The 18,239-nt window shown below is 46.3% G+C and overlaps 1 protein-coding gene across 1 annotated transcript in view; it reads right to left on the reverse strand.

The window, feature by feature from the left end:
- The window catches only part of pitpnm3 (PITPNM family member 3), an 87,793-nt gene that overhangs the window by 13,773 nt on the left and 55,781 nt on the right, over positions 1-18,239 (reverse strand). The window contains 4 exon segments of the mRNA XM_060074550.1: positions 2,014-2,162; positions 3,835-4,101; positions 14,522-14,692; positions 16,227-16,384. Coding sequence (XP_059930533.1) covers positions 2,014-2,162; positions 3,835-4,101; positions 14,522-14,692; positions 16,227-16,384 — 745 coding nt within the window.

Genomic DNA, 18,239 nt, shown 5'->3' on the forward strand with positions numbered 1-18,239 from the left:
CTGGAGGTTCATACTGCTGGAGGTTCATACTGCTGGAGGTTCATACTGCTGGAGGTTCATACTGCTGGAGGTTCATACTGCTGGAGGTTCATACTGCTGGAGGTTCAGACTGCTGGAGGTTCATACTGCTGGAGGTTCATACTGCTGGAGGTTCAGACTGCTGGAGGTTCATACTGCTGGAGGTTCAGACTGCTGGAGGTTCATACTGCTGGAGGTTCAGACTGCTGGAGGTTCATACTGCTGGAGGTTCATACTGCTGGAGGTTCAGACTGCTGGAGGTTCCCCCCCACTCTGTTTCAAGAGCATGTTATGCAAAACAGCGCATTGGAGGAGGCTGTCTATGTATAAAGATATAGGTATAAATATCTACATAGATATAGGTCAATATTTATCTACTGTATATATCTATATAGATATTAATCTTTAAATACATATCTATATTAAGCTTTATCGATATGGATATATTTGACTATATCTATACATATATTGAAAAATATATCTATATAGATGTATAGATGCTATCTATATATATATATATAGAGAGAGATGACTATATCTATATCTATATAGATATATAGATATAGATACATAGATATATATATCTTATATCTATATCTATATAGATACATAAATCCTCTCTATATTGATATAGCTATTGATACATATCTTTATAGATATAAATATATAACTATATCTATATATACATAGATGCAATCTAAATAGATATGGATATATATTACTATCTATATAGATATCTATATATAGTATTATATAGCTATATAATTATATATAGGCACATAGATGCTGTCTATATAGATATAGATATATAAGATATATATTATTATCGATAACTATATCTATATCGATATCCAAAGATATATAGCTATATCTATGTAGATACATAGATGCTATAGATAAAGCTATAGATATAGACATACTTCGGCCAGCCTCTGAAGCAGTTTGTGCCTTGGCAGTAAACACATAAAGACAAGGGTCTGATCCTCCCTGCCAATCGAAGGCGCTCCACTCTATTGAGTTCCATTATCGCTCCACTGCGGCACATGAAGGTAATTACTGCAGTGTGGCAACAGTGCCGGGCTTTGTTCCAGGCTCAGTCTGTCAGCCTGGCCCTGGATCTGGCCAGGGAGACACTTGACTGCAGTACGCCTCTCGTGACTCTCATGTGTCATCAATTTCTCCCCAGGTATTGATAAAAGAGGATTTACTTTTGAGGGTTGACCGCAGCATCGCTAAAATTCGATTCTCCAACATGAGACATAATTTAATATGTCCCGTTAAATCGTACTGTTGTTAAACACAACGATCCAAGATTGTATGTTATTTTTAATGGAGAGCTTAGCATAGTAGCATAGCAGTGCTGTACTGAGCACAATTCTGATTACAACTTGGCAACTTCAAATAGCGTTCTTCAACTGCAGCTGCCGGCTACTCTATCTTCTGCTGAGGAACATTACGTCAAATCCTCTGTTTGGGCTGAAAACCAAACCTCTTAACCCAGCCTCAGTCGGCTCTGTGGTCGTTCAGCGGGTTTCTCATTTCCCCTGCCAGCGTTTATGTTCCTTAAGGAATCTCAGGTGTGGATCCACCGATCCACAGTGTTCACGCAGCACATGGTGGTGTAAAGCAGCCTCAGCATTTGCCAATGGAAAGTAAATGGATATGGAGTTGTATCCATATTGGAGGGAGGGCACAGATTTTTAAAATGCTCCAGGGTTCACCTGGAGCATTTGACTTCACCAAACACTCACTAGTTCACCACACATTCACCAGTTCCCCAAACATTTACCAGTTTACCAAACATTCACCAGTTCACCTAACATTCACCAGTTCTGCAGACATTCACCAGTTCTCAGCACTCAGCACTCAGCTCTTTACCAAATGCTTTATATTCAAAGCACTAACTGTCAGAGATTAAATAAGCAATTGTATAATGAATGTACCAATGAAGCCTTGCAGGGTGAGTGTGAGTGAGGAGGAGGAGGAGGAGCGGACCTGTCGGAGGATGAAGGCGGCCACGTCGGTGGACTCCCAGTACGAGGCGTGGAAGAGGTGGGGAAGCGCCACGGTGGGGAAGGCCGTCAGCACGTCGGGGCAGTACAGGGCGTGGTCCAGGCGCTTGGAGCCCCACCAGCTGCTGGAGACTGACGTACACACACACACACACACACACACACACACACACACACACACACACACACACACACACACACACACACACACACACACACACACACACACACACACACACACACACACACGAAAACAGAAATAAGCACACAGACACACTGGGAGACGGATGAACGGAAATGAATCCCGTGTTGTTGATAAGAGGAAACCAGGAGTGAACCCGTTGACCACCAGGACTCTGTCTCTCTGACTCCCTCCAACTCTGCTCTGTCCCTCTCTCTCTCTCCCAGCCTCTCTGCCCTGCTCCCCTCTCTCACTCCCTCCTTCTCTTATTTAATCCTCTCTCACTCTCTCACCCCTTGCTCTCTGTTTGTTCTTTCTTTCTCTCCCACTCGTTCCTCACACACATGTTCCTTCACTCCCTTGCTATTTCTCTCTTTTTCTCACACTTGCTCCCTCCCCTCGACTATCAAACCCCAAGACGGTACAGCCCGACGACGACCAGGTGCTCATCCATCCAGACGACTACACATCCAGAGGACTATACATCCCATTGACCGCACCCTGACGACCGTCCCCCCTGACGACCGTCCCCCCTGACGACCGTCCCCCCTGACGACCGTCCCCCCTGACGACCGTCCCCCCTGACGACCGTCCCCCCTGACGACCGTCCCCCCTGACGACCAGGTGCTCATCCATCCAGACGACTACACATCCAGAGGACTATACATCCCATTGACCGCACCCTGACGACCGTCCCCCCTGACGACCGTCCCCCCTGACGACCGTCCACCCTGACGACCGTCCCCCCTGACGACCGTCCCCCCTGACAGACGTCCCCCCTGACGACGTCCCCCCTGACGACCGTCCCCCCTGACGACCGCCCCCCCTGACGACCGTCCCCCCTGACGACCGCCCCCCCTGACGACCACCCCGACGACAACCAGGTGGTCATCCATCCAGACGACTACACATCCAGAGGACTATACATCCCATTGACCGCACCCTGACGACCGTCCCCCCTGACGACCGTCCCCCCTGACGACCGTCCCCCCTGACAACCGTCCCCCCTGACGACCGTCCCCCCTGACGACCAGGTGGTCATCCATCCAGACGACTACACATCCAGAGGACTATCCATCCCATTGACCGCACCCTGACGACCGTCCCCCCTGACGACCGTCCCCCCTGACGACCACCCCGACGACAACCAGGTGGTCATCCATCCAGACGACTACACATCCAGAGGACTATACATCAGATGACCGCACCCTGACGACCGTCCCCCCTGACAACCGTCCCCCCTGACGACCGTCCCCCCTGACGGCCGTCCCCCCTGACGGCCGTCCCCCCTGACGACCGTCCCCTGACGACCGCCCCTCTGACGACCTTCCACCCTGACGACCGTCCCCCCTGACGACCTTCCCCCCTGACGACCGTCCCCCCTGACGACCGTCCACCCTGACGACCGTCCCCCCTGACGACCGTCCAACCTGACGACCACCGTGACGTCCACCCTGACGACCGTCCACCCTGACGACCGTCCACCCTGACAACCACCCTGACGACCGTCCACCCTGACGACCATCCACCCTGACGACCATCCACCCTGACGACCACCCTGACGACCGTCCCCCCTGACGACCATCCTGACAACCACCCTGACGACCGTCCCCCCCCTCTTACTGTTAGCGATGGTGCTGCTCAGCCGGCCCCCGGAGCATACAGAGGCGTCGCTGTCCACGCTGGTCAGGCTGGCCCTTCGACCCCCACCTCCTCCCCCCTCCTCCCCCCCCGCCGCCTTGTGCTGCGCCGAGGAGGAGGATGAGGAGGAGGAGTCAGCTCGGGAGGAGGAGGAGGAGGAGGGAGGGGGGTCGGGCTGCGGAGCCACGGGGGGCTTGGGGTCCGCCCCCCCCTCCAGGAAGACCTCGGGGGATCCGTTAACGCTGTCCGCTGGGAGGGGAGGGAGGGAGGGGGAGAGAGGGGGGGGGGGAAAGGGGCAGAGTGGGAGGAGGAGGGAGGGGAGAGGGGAGAGAGAGAGAGAAGGGGGAGAGACCAAAAGTTGAATGTCTTTGTTCACGGCACATTTACCCTGTTACATAATTATAAAACAACTATCAAATAGAATGCAGAAACAATAATAAAAATAACTATAATAATTAAAGAACATCCAACGAAGAGATAGAAAGATAGAGGAAGGAGTATGAAAGAGTGAAAAGAGAGAGAGCGTAGAGGAAGAGAGTGGAGGAGTAGAGAGAGATAGAAAGAGCAGGAGAGGGAGGGGTAGGAGAGAGAGAGAGAGAGAGAGAGAGAGAGAGAGAGAGAGAGAGAGAGAGAGAGAGAGAGAGAGAGAGAGAGAGAATGAGGAAGGAGACAGACAGCCAGACAAAAGAGGAGGAGGATAATGTTTTCTTTGTGTTTGTAATCCACCGAGTGCTACCTTAGAATCGATGCTGTTTGTTTGTCTAATTAGAGAGCAGCGTGCTTTGGTATCGACTCGCGTTAGGGCAACAAACGTTCACAGAGTATACAGTCCATAGACAGATAAATGGTGGAGGAGATGGGAGCTCGACATCATGATGACAGAGGTTCAGTGGCTCTGCTCAACAAATTCTTCAGGTCGCTACACCAGCAGACTGATGGCATTTACAATTAACCGTTTAGCCGACGCGTTTGTCCACAGCGTTGAACTAGTGAGGCGGTGAACAATCGAGGCTTACAATCTGTATTGGAGTCGGGGTACGAGAGCTGCATCAGCAAGATGGGCTGGCAGGAGAGGAGGGATGTCCCTGGTAAATCGTTTCCCGGGTGATAAACTGGTCGTTTGTTGTTTCGGAATAAAAAAGGAAAAGGTCTAGAAATCTTTTAAAATGTACTGAAAAATCGCTCAAGCCTCAAAATGCTCTGAATAAATATTGCACGTATTATAAGAGCCAATTTAGTACTTCATGTAACATTTTTGGCAACGGAATCCGCTTTTAAACGCCTCTGAAAAGAGGGGGTCTAATTCTCGTAGGATTATCTCTGTAAAGGGAATGCTGCATGTCACAGCAATCGACAAACCTTCATCACGCAAATGGTCCAAAACAGGACTGACAGACCGTCAACCAATCAATGGGAGAGAGATTCCCCCCAGAATAATTTAACTATGAACCAGAGTTAAACTCTAAACTTGAACTCAGATACAAGGAGACTGAAAGACTGAAAGACTGTCAGACTGTCAGACTGTCAGACTGTCAGACAGACAGACAGACAGACAGACAGACAGACAGACAGACAGACAGTCTGCTAGATAAACTTCCGAGTGTGCATCAACCAAGGTAATTTCATTTGAGATAGAGACAGATAGAATAGATAGATACAATGCATAGATATGGCAGGTAAAGAGGGAGTGTGAGTGAGAGTAATATTCTGTTGTTGTCACCGCAGCTGTTTTTCTCTGGGACCAAAATAAATATCCAATTCAGTTTGGATGGTTTGTGTTCCCTCACTCTCCGCAGTATTGTATGCAGTTATTACAGAGAGGACACACCTCTGCTGGGATACCTATCAGCATTGATCACATCAGTGTCCTGCTGCACCAATGAGATCATTACCCTCAAGGGACGTCAGGAGCAAACAAGCACTGTCGAGTTCAAAAACAACAGAGAGAGAGAAAGAGTTAGAGAGAGAAAGAGAAAGAGAGAGAGAGAGAGAGAGAGAGAGAGAGAGAGAGAGAGAGGAAGATGGAGAGAGAGAGAGGAAGATGGAGAGAGAGAGAGCGAGAGAGGGGGAGGGAGAGGAAGAGAGAGGGAGAGGAGAGAGAGAGACAGAGAAAGAGATAGAGAGGGAGAGAGAGAGAGAGAGAGAGAGAGGCAGATGGAGGGAGCAGGAAAGAGAAGGAAGAGGCAGAGGGAGAGGGAAAGAGAGGAGGAAACAAGAGGATCAAATATTGATCAGGTAAACAAGTCCTTCACTTGACACCTGTTTGTTTTGTGTGTTTTAGACTGTTTACCTGTGTGTCCACATGGGGTCACTTTAGCACAAGCCGTACCTTGGCCAACCTTTCAGCGCATCAGTATAAATTGTTTTAATTCTGAAAGAGACTAATTCAATCCATGCTCCTTACACAGAGCATAGACAATCCTTCGCCAAGCACATTACGTGTGCCCTGATCGTGTTTGTGTCAGCAATCATGTGTGTGTGACTGTGTGTGTGGTTGTTTGTGATAGTGTCCTTGGGATTTTTTGTGCGGATTTGCGACTGTGTGATTGCAATTGTGTGTGTGTGTGTTTGTATGGGTGTATGTCTGCGATTGTGTGTGTGTGCGTGTGGGGGGGGTGTGTGTGTGTGGGTGTGTGATTTGTATCTGTGTGTATGTTTGTAGGTGTGTATCTGTGTGTGTTTGTGTGTTTGTATCTCTGTGTATCTGTGCGTGTGACGTGTGTGTATTTGTATCTGTGTGTGTGTGTGTGTGTGTGTGTGTATCTGTGTACGTGTGTGTATATATCTGTGTGTACCTTTGTGTGTGTGTGCGTTTATATCTCTGTGTGTATGCATATCCACGCACACGTCTCTCCCACACGTCTTCCCTACGCTCCCGGCTCACTATCCCGCCGTCGCCATGGTGACGTCAGGACGACGGGCCCCTCTCTAAAGCCGCCCTGAATCAGGTGAGCGAGGGGTCAGCTCCTACCTGCCATCACCTCCGCCCGGCGAGGGAGAGGAGGAGATAATGGGGGTGGAGTGAGGTCACGCAGACCACACAGTGCCTGGAGCTCGGGGGGATGGGGGGGGGGTACCTGATCAAACTGCAACTCACGTCGGGCACCGGAGGGGCACATGATGGGGTTGTAAACAGACTGACATACAATTTTATTCATATCATGGTGTCTTGGGTTTTTCGGACGAGATACGACAATGTCGCCATCGAGGGCGCATTTTGAACAGATCAATTAAATGTGCGATCATTTGCATGATCATCATTTAGTGAGCAGACCAATCACAGACCTCGCTGATGCGTCGCCTCGATGCAAGGTTAACATTTTTAAGTTCTTTAGTCCTGGAATACAGACTCTAAGATCTGTAGTCTACCATGAGGGCAGTAGTCATCCTGAGATTGGAACACAGATCTTAAAGCAGGGGTGTCAAACTCATTTTAGCTCAGGGGCCACATGGAGGATAATCTATTCCCAAGTGGGCCGGACCGGTAAAAATATGGCATAATTATGTAAAATTAAACATGCTGTGAGCACACCAAACACAGGTTTCCCATTTACTTCCGTGAATAAAAAGGACGATGACCATTTTTCTTGGAAAACTCCTTTCGTCTTTTTGACAGACATTTTGGGGCAATGAGAGTGCCAAAGCGCATAATGTTGAAAGTATAAGGCAGAACGACAAGGTAGCTACGGGCTAGCTGCACTACCTGTTTATACTTGCTCCCTGCTCAGCCCCGGTATAAAGTTTCCTTGCTTAACATAATTGCTATTGCGACTTCTAGTGGACACATTAAGAACAGCAGTTTCCTTCATTGAAAAATAGCAGATAATTTTACGTTACATTCCAAAGCGACTTCCAGTTACACACAATTGTCCAGTAGTTCAATGTACAACAAATTAATCAGTGCCAGTCAATGCAATCCATGTAATGCTAGGAAGGATTTTTATAAAAAAAAATATATATATATATTTTTTTTTACAATACTGTACTTCACAAAATCATCTCGTGGGCCGGATTAAACCCGTTCGCGGGCCTGATCCGGCCCGCGGGCCGGATCAGACGCGGGCCTGATCAAACGTACGGCCCGCGGGCCGTACGTTTGACACCCCTGTCTTAAAGTCAGTCTTGCTGACCTGACCAGGTATGACGTAGCTACCCAGCCAGAGACCCCACTGAGAACTATCCTGGTTCATACAGAAAAGCACCAGCTAGCACCATGGGTACCCACCAGCCCCCCCCCTCCCCACAGCCAGCAGCACCTCATCGAGTCCACTCTCCTCTCTCTGACACGTATTTACATTCAGCTTTGAGGTGTGAAACAATATTTGCTAATTTCCCACAGCTGAAGCACTCTGCCTGCATCTCTGTGTCTCACACAGCAACACCCCCACCACCACCACCACCACCACCGTCCTCCTCCGCCATCCTCTCCCTTCTTCCCCCCCCACCCACCCACACACACACACACACACACGCACACACACACACACACACACACACACACACACACACACACACACAGAAAAACATGGCCTAGACGGCAATCTGTTATCTCTAATGAGCCCGGCCCGAGTCGTCTCGCAGGGCCTTTTCCTCCCTCTCGCAGTCCCTGGAACAATGCACAGCCCCTCTATCTCCACCACACAATGAGCAGACAATGACAGAGAGAGACCAAGAGAGAGAGGAGAGAAGAGAGAGAAGGAGAGAGGGAGAGAGAGAGAGAGAGGGAGGAGAGAAGAGAGAGACAGGGGGAGAGGGAGAGGAAGAAAGGAGAGAGGAGAGAGAGGGAGGAGAGAAGATAGAGAGGGAGAGAGAGAGAGAGAGAAGAGATAGTGACACACACAGAGAAAGGCAGAGAGAGAGAGAGAGAGAGAGGGAGAGAATAAAAAAGAGATTGGTTTAGAGGCTTTCTTCACACAAATATACATGCAAACACACAATCTTTTCTAAACAGTGAATAAGGGAATAGCACATTTGAATGTCTCCCTCTCTGTCCTTCTGTCGTTCGTTCTGGTTTATCATGTAAAATGGGTTCGCCAGACTTCCGGTTGCGCTATGGAGGGATAGGACGCACGTGTAGGTTGCTTTGCACTCTTCCGAACAAATAATACGAAAAACTGAACAGAATTCGTTTATCACTACTACCAGTGTTGGGAAAGTTCACTTTCTACGTGAACTACTTCAAAGTTCAGTTCACAAATTTTAACTAGTTCAGTTAAACGTTCATAATTCAAAAGTTCCAAAAAGTGAACTAGTTCATAGTTCTTTTTTTCAATATGTTGCTGTGAGCTATTATTTTTTTCTGATATTTTGAACATTGAGCCCCCATTGCGGTTTGTCTAGGATGAAATAGAGTGGTTGAATCAAGTATCGTAGCGAAATACAGTTTATATCGTGTTTTATTGCACATTTCGCGTATTTTGTAAATCCCATTGATTTCTGTTGGAAGACTCATTGCTCGTTGGCCGGAAACGGAAAGGGGGGGCGTTCATGTTTGGTTGTAGTCTTTTCGCTCGGCCCTACTGTTGAGAGGAAGAAGCGAGCGAAAAGACTACAACCCGGCCAAGCTCCATGAAACATACGATGGCACTGACACCGTGTTCACTGACCCAAAGGAAGCACACCGTAATGCCCAGAGAATCGCAGGAGATGCCATGGGATAAGTGATAAGTAACATAATGCCTGGCTCAATGACTGTTTTTGATCATTTGACTTACTGCCTCATATTGCAACATTTCGTTTGACTGAAAGATAGCCTAACTGTCATGAGGCCTATGCCTGTTAAGCTCACATAGCCTACATTTAACCTCTTAAATGCCTTGTTGGGACTCATGCTGAGTTTTTAACAGGATAAGTTTTGATTGAATACTGCTCCTAAATAGAAGATTCCTTGGAGCCATAACGAGTGTGGCAAGCTGAACCTATAGAAATTGCTCACTGTGTGTTCTGTTCAGTTCATGACTATGTTTAAGCTGCAGGGTTACCTAATAGTTATAAGAAGTTAACTGTACGGAAGATTGCTTTAAAGTAGCTATTTAGAGATGTTTGTTTTTGTTCTTTGTGTTAACCTCTTACTATTTATACTTTGTAGGCTGATCATGCCGTCACTCTTCATTGTTTCCATGGAGATGCTTTTCTCTTTTTTTTTCCTCTGGGAGGGGGGGGGGGCTACCCAGACTACACTTGCCAACAGATTTGGACCACATGTCGACCATGTTATTCATCACAGGACACAATTTAAGTAGGCTATGCAAGATGTTGTAACAAACAGAATAGGGGGGACTGATCTTACCTTTTGTAGCTGGAACGTTAAAGGCGCAAATTAACCAGGAAATAGGGGCAAAATATTAGCCCACTTAAAGGCCTACATGCAGGTTAACCGGAAGTTTTGATTAATGGGTACATAAAGCACTCAAAATATATGTATCATTTATAAAATGTCTGCAAAATAGTCCAGTGTTTGTTTTTTGGCAGTAACGGGTGTTTTCTAACGCCATTCGGCGATGACATCACGTTGGGGAGACGTGGTGGAGGGTAGCCTAAGCCTATTACTAGAACTATGGCGTCTAAGAGGTAGCAAGAACCACAAATAACATGCATGATGGCCCACAGCAGTATAATTTCTAACCTGTCAGACGTGAGAGGGCGAATGAGGAATTGCCGAGAACTGATGGCGGTCAAAGCCAATTAAATGCATGGTCAGAGGAGAATGAGTGGAGAGTTGCTATCATTTTGCAACGCAGCAACGAGCGCTGGAGCTAGTCAATGAACAGCAGTGCATACAATAACGACACTTTTATTCATTTTTACCGTCAGTGAATAGCACCGAGTGAAAGTCAACGTTTTCTGAGGTCTACAAGTGTGCTTGGGAGGAGGAGCTGGGTCAACAAATTCCCGATGACCTATGGGACGACAGCTTGCATTATATTCACACTTGCTCCATAAATGCCAGACACTGTCTAATACAGTTTAAAGTGCTACACCGGCTATACTACTCGAAATCCAAACTGAATAAAATATTCCCTAATGTTTCCCCCCTCAGTGATAAATGTCAGATCTATGAAGCCACTTTAACCCACAGCTTTATTCCTTGCCCCAAAATCGAAAGCTTTTGGACCTAAATATCCAGAATCTTCTCCAAAACTCTGAAAATTACAATAGAGCCAGGCCATAGAATGATTATTTTGGGGCATTCCGAGGCACTTAGCAAACTGACTGCCTCTCAACAACGCTTTGTCTCTTATGGACTAATAGCAGCAAAAAAACTCATACTTAAATTCTGGAAGGGTGCTGAAGTTCCTCCAGTGAGGCTGTGGATTTCAGATTTAACAGACACATTGCATCTAGAACGTATTAGGTTTATCTTGAGTGATAAATTGAAGCAATTTTCAAAAATATGGTCACCTTTCTAATCTAATTTCTCGATCAACAAACAATTTGAACATAAACATAAAAACCACTGGTATGCACGGATGGGTAGATGGGCAGTTTCCTTTTTTTTTTTTTATGTATTTTCTTTAATTATTCATTATTATTATTATTATTTTATTATTATTATTAGGTAAATATTATTTTACCTAATATTATTAAAAGGTAAATATTATTAATATTTACCTTTATATTATGCTTGTAAAAAATGTAAAATTTAAGCTGTTCCCTATTGCGTATAGATGTTGAGTGATGAGTACATATCGTTAGCCTCATAGCATAATTGCCTAAGTCATTTTTTGGCCAAATTGTGATATCTGCCTAACTTTACTTTCCTACCACGGCTGCATCATCCTGCCTTTCTGCCTATGTCCTTGGCCAATCACAACACTTATTTAGAATCCAAAAACACCATTTGCCTTAGTCATCTCTTTGACTTAGGCAATTTTGATACAAACAAAATGGCAGAAAGCATGAGAAAGAGGGCTTGTATTAGCGAGAGAGAAGTATTAGCTCTTGCCTTGGAATCATCTTCATCTGGTAAGAGTTCATATTTCTTCAATTTTTTTGTCACTTAATGTGATTTCAGTCAACCAAAGGGATTATGAACTGTGTATTTAAACTTTAAATCACGTTTTTTGCTACAAGGTATGATGAAGTTGCTAGCTAACACTAGCAAAACATTACCAAATTTCTGGTCAGAACAAATCTTTACACTTAAGAAACATCACCATAAAAAGATATTTAGGCAGTTTTAGACATTAAAGGGCACACACAAATGTTCAAGTGAAGTCATTTTTCAAGTGTTTGCTTTTTATTTTAAGTGTAAATAGATTTGTTTTAGAAATGAGACATTTTAGACACAATAAGTATTTGGTAAGATTTAGATTTTTTGCAGTGAACCTATGCATTTAACATGGTTAAAATACTCAACAGCACTTCATTTTCTGCTTTATTGTCAGGAAATGAAGTTGATACCCATCTAGTGGAATAAGAGGATTTAGATGAGAGTCGACCTGAGAAAGAAGGAAATGACGCTGAGGGGTCAACAGATTGCAGAGGAAACAGCCAGTAGAGCCTCCAGAGCTGAATCAGATCCTATGCTTCCAATAAAAATATCTGAAACATAAAATGGGTTCACCAAAGGACACTTAAATTGGCCACGAGATTGCTCTCTGCATGGGAAATGGAGCGCATGCACAACCCTGTTTCAAAAGGGCTCGTGGTTTTAATGAAGATGGACTGCAGTGGAAAAAGGGGATCTTATTCCCTCCATATTAAAACCATTAATCCCAATAAACCAGGGTTTTTGTAAGGCATCCATGTTAAAGTCGAGCCCGTACGGGACAGATTTAATTAGCTCTCAGTGCTTTAATAACAACTAATTGCAACTTATTTTCTCAGGGCAGGAAATGAGCACGCTGTGTGTGGGTGTATGTGTATGTGTGTGTGGGTTTGTGCGTAAGTGTGTGTATGGGTGGGAGCGCGTGGGTGCGTGTTTGTGTGTGTGTGTGTGTGTGGTGTTTGTGTGTGTTTGTTTGTGTGAGTGTGAATGTGTGTGTGATTGTGTGTGTGTGTGTGTGTGTGTGTGGGAGGGTGTGGGTGCGTGTTTGTGTGCGTGTGGTGTTTGTGTGTGTTTGTTTGTGTGAGTGTGGGTGTGTGAATGTGTGTGTGATTGTGTGTGTGTGTGTGTGTGTGTGTGTGTGTGTGTGTGTGTGTGTGTGTGTGAATGTGTGTTTGTTAAGGCTGCACGATATATGGTTCTTGTGTATAAATAAAATAAAATACATTTTCCATGACCAATCTACAATAGAAACGTAACATAATTTTCTCTGATTGAAGGGTTCTTGGATGCCCAGAGTTTGTTGCTAGGGAGTGACATGCAGGCTCTGCTTGCACAGCAAACCACCAATCACTGACCATGTTGATACGTAGAACAGAACTTCAACATGAGCCAGCAAATAGCAAGAATCAATTCCAAAGAGAACAGCATCGTCAGTTGTACGTAATTATTTTGGTTACAGAAAAGACAACCTCGACCAAAAACAGGTACTTAGTCAAGAGTGCCTTGCAATTGTTGCCACAACAAAAGGCAACATGACTCATTTATTTCCCCATTTGATTCGCCACCACAAGGCTCTGAATAAGAGTGCAAAGCCAAATCCAAAGGCCATGCAAAGCCAAACCAAAACCCAATTTTGGATGCCTCTGCCAGTGCACAGTACAAGTGGGGCACAGAACGGATCAATCATGATGCAATGATGCATTCTTTTTTCTAACATAATACAAAATTCTAAGCATCGCAATAGGATTTTTGTCCAATATCGTGCAGCACAATGAGGCGCAACGTTTAACAGACGAGCGCTCCACTCTCCAGATGCCGCGACGCAGAGCTCCACAGGGAGAGAGAAGGGCTGAGAGAACCACGCCCACCACGGGATAATGGGCTGCTACGGTGAGGTCTGGGGCCCAGTGGACAGGAGTTAGTCATGCGACCCAGACAGATGGCTGAGAGGGTCAGACTCACCGTCCGTGTTCTTTTGAGAATATTCGGTTGGATTAGTATTCGTTTTGAGTGAGAGGCCCCTTCTTTAGATCTCTCTCTCTCTCTCTCTCTCTCTCTCTCTCTCTCTCTCTCTCTCTCTCTCTCTCTCTCTCTCTCTCTCTCTCTCTCTCTCTCTCTCTCTCTCTCTCTCTCTCTCTCTCTCTCTCTCTCTCTCTCTCTCAATTTTATTGATCAAGAAAAATGCCAAAAGCTAGATGAAAATACATATAACTCTTCTGATCGTTAAGGAAAATATTATTCCAACCCCACACACCAAACACTAACTGATTCCATTCCTCAACAACCTAGTCCTGATTCTTGAAACCGTGGCTCTTGCAGATCAAAAACGTCTCTTTGGCCAAAACAAACATGGCGGACATCCTAAAGAACTTTGGCAAATTCACGGAGAAGGCATGAGAATGGACTGCAGATGTTGTAGGAGAAGGACTCCTCTGTGTCTCAAATCCATCACACTTGAGCTTTTCAGACAACTATACCCTCTGTACTTTGTCTCTCCCCCATTCTCTCCCTCACCACCTTACTCTCTCTCCAATGTACTCTCTCACTCTCTCCCCTGTACTGTCTCTCTTCTTTACTCTCTACTTCACTCTCACTCCACTCATCTCCCTCTTTCCACCTCCCTCTCACCCTCTCTCTCTCCCCCCCCCCCCCCCCCCCCCCCCGCCCCACCCCTCTCACCTATCAGGGCGGAGCGTCCGTCCCCCAGGGGGTACCTCTGGTAGCGGGGCACGGCCAGCGGCGGCAGGCGGTGGAAGAGGGCCTGCAGCAGGGGCTCCAGCCGGGCAGCCGAGGGGTCCGACGGGTAGAACAGGTTGAACACCTGGGAGCAGGCCGGGTGCAGCTGGCTCACTGGGGGGGGGGGGAGGGACCAGGGGGGAGACACAGGGTGAGAGGGAGGGGGAGACCCAGGGAGTCTTGTTACACAGTAGACTTGTAACACGACCCACAATGTACCGCAGCGCTTGCTTGGACCCCGGTTTTGCGTCCCGATATGATTTGAAATGTGGAAATTGGGCTGAAATGGTTAGAGACCCAGGACGTTGAACCTGTTATCTCCACCCATTGAGTTTGCTAAGCGTGAACACAACAGCAGTATGAAACGGCTTAACGCGACGTCTTCTGCCACTTAGGTTCCCGATACGAGGACACAGTGGTCACATCAGTTGTACTTTTGGAAAACGAAATAATGTCCACGCTTATTTAATTGAGCTGTGTCGTATTCGTGCAATAACATTGCGCTGTGTGAATGTGGTTGTTTCCGCATCCATACCGGTATACATACATACTTAAACAGCCATGCTGTTTGCCTATTAGCAGCAGTGGGTAAAGGTGCCCCAGACCACACACACACAGACGCATACAGGAGAGTGCTCCTGGGATGTGGTTCGCAGGGTGAGAGCAAATCAACACCTAGCTCCTACACAGGGGAACTTCCTCAGGCTACATGGGTGGAGGGGAGAGCGACTGTGTATTCACATGGATATTAGTTAAGATTACAAGACAGCAGAGGACAGGCTAATCCGCTGCCATAAGCAAGATGGGAACCTGGTTTTGTTTGCAAACAGCAATTCTGTCTGCAAACAACCTATCAGTAGAACCAATTTGTTTTATCATTACAGCAGCGGCAGACACAGTCACACAAATGGTTGGCAACATCGCCTGTAGAGTGGACGTTTATGACTTTCTGTACGTATACAAGTCCTTTGTGTTATGGGAAAAAAAACAACGTATTTTCTATCCATTAATTAGGAGGTCAAAACATCAATTTACATATTTGTTAGTTTTAATTGATTAATTGATTCATATGATGTATATGATGCATGATACCTGTATGTTATACGTCCTGGCACTTAATGTAGGTCTACACACTTATTCTATGTTGTACGTCCTGGCACTTAAACAATAGAACTTAGCATTGTATAGCATCTTACCCCATTTTTGTTGTATACTGGGAATTGGTTTACCTTGCTATTGTTAGTGCTTAATAAATTGTTCTTCCTCTTTCTTCTGACAAATGTACTGATTGTAAGACGCTTTGGATAAATGCGGCAGCTAAATGGCCTGAATCTAAATGTAAATATGAAATAACAGTACATTGTAGGAATGGTAAATGATTGCTAGTGACCATCAGTTGTTCATCTAGATGGCCCTAGAGGTGGGTCATTTTAACCCTGGTCTCCCGAAGGTTGTTAGTTCGATCCCTCCCAGGAGTGTCGACGTGTCCCTGTGCAAGGCACCTCACCCTGACTGCTCCTGATGAGCTGGCTGTCGCCCTGCGTGGTTGACTCCACCATCGATGTGTGAACGTGTGTATTAACTGTTGTGAGTTGCTTTGGATCAAAGCGTCTGCTTAATGCCCTAAATGGAAGAGTAGGGCTCTCACCTTGGATGGTGGGCAGCACCGTGCGCCTCATGGCCAGCACCAGGCCCAGGGGGCAGCCCAGCAGGAAGCAGTCCGACACGTCGAAGTCAAAGCGGCCTGGGTTCAGCACCAGGTAGCCGCTGTTACTGGAGCACACCTCCAGGCTCTCCTTCATCAGGCTGGGAGGCACACACACACGCACACAAACACGCAAACGCAAACACACATAAATATGCACACGCAAACACACACACACACACACACACACACACACGCACACACACACACATAAATATGCACACGCAAACACACACACACACACACACACACGGACATAAGCCCACACACACACACACACACACACACACACACACACACACACACACACACACACACACACACACACACACACACACACACACACACACACACACACACACACACACACATAAAAAACAAGAATCAATCAATGCACACACATCCTCAACATCACTGTGCTCTGTAAACGTCTGTGAAGGCCGGAGGAGGAGGAGGCGCGGTGGGGGCGTGAAGGTCGAGGCGTGAGCGGCACAAAGGACCAGCTGAGCGCTCCGGCCCGCTGACGTCACCGGCCTGATCCTCCCTGAACCAGTCCCTAGGTCGGGGGGACTCTGATGGAGCAGGCTCAGCCTAGTGACTCAGCCTCACTATGACCCCATGAGGAGGCTCAGCCTAGTGACTCAGCGTCACGTTGACCCCGCCTGGAGACTCTCTGAGCCTAATGACTCCGTCGTCTGGGGGCGTCCGAAGGGTCCTCAGGCCTGAGCGATGGTTGGTCGAGTGCAGAGCTGAACCCACCCCTCCGTTCCAGCCAAACCCTCAACAGCCCTCGCCCGGCCTTCGGGACCTTCTCCTCATCTAATCCCATCACCGCTGGCGTTTAGTCATTAAATCTTAGGCGCGGAAAACAGGATTACAGCCTGCGGCCATCGTAAGTAGTCAAATCAATCGCTTTGTGATTCTTATCTTTTGTACTCTTGGCGTTCTCGCTGCTCCTATAGCGACTCCTATAGGGATTAATGTACACTCTGCACATTATTCCATTAACTTGAAGAGAGGCCAGGCTGTCTGTCTGAGGCGTCTCTCTGTCATAGATTTTCCTCCTTGTTCTCAGATATGCAGAAGCAGCATAGAGACAAGGATGGAGATAAGAAAACTGTATTTTTCGTGGGTTGGTCCTTTGAGATAGTGCCATCTTTGCTACCGTTTACTCGTCTTTGGGGGAAACCAGAGAAGCGTGGCACTGAAGAACAAGCGTTCTTCAAAAACATATAATGTATATCCCGACAAAAGCTAGTAAACGAGAATGAGAAATCGTTCCCATAGGACGTAATGAACAGAGCTGTATCTCTGAACTATTGCTCTAACAAACTCCTGCTAGTCTGGGTTTCCCTAGGTGAGTGCAGGGGTGGAGGGCAGAGTCCCTGTCTCACACAGCACAGCTCCAGTCCAACGAGTGGAAAGGGGTGGGCATGGAACAAACGGGGGGGCAAGGCTGCATCGTCATGGACTCTAGTGCTGCAAGATTTGGTAAAAAAGTAATATTGTGATTATTGTGGACAATATTGCGATTTGCCATTGCGATATAATAAACAAATGGTGTCATGAGTCTACTTGCTTGGTTATCAAGGAAAATGCACACAGATTACGATAATTTTATTATCAGTATAATCAGTTATTTATATTGATTTTTTATAATCTTAAACTAGCATAAAAAATGCACAAACTAAAAAATGTGTACAGTGCTGTTTTCAAAATAACAATATTTTACAAAATTAAAAAAATAATAAAAATATTTCTGCTGCGCAAACTTGTTGGGTTCTCTTAATAGTACAACTAAATAGAAAAAATAAGAAAATACATATAAAAAATAATAATAATAATACAAATCTTTTTAAATGAAACCGCAGCCTTTTTCGGTTACACAATTGCAAAGGCTGATATCACGATTGCGATTGCGATTCGATTAATTGTGCAGCACTAACGGACACCGTG

The sequence above is a fragment of the Gadus macrocephalus genome, chromosome 16, assembly GCF_031168955.1.
Source record: "Gadus macrocephalus chromosome 16, ASM3116895v1".
Lineage (NCBI taxonomy): Eukaryota > Metazoa > Chordata > Actinopteri > Gadiformes > Gadidae > Gadus > Gadus macrocephalus.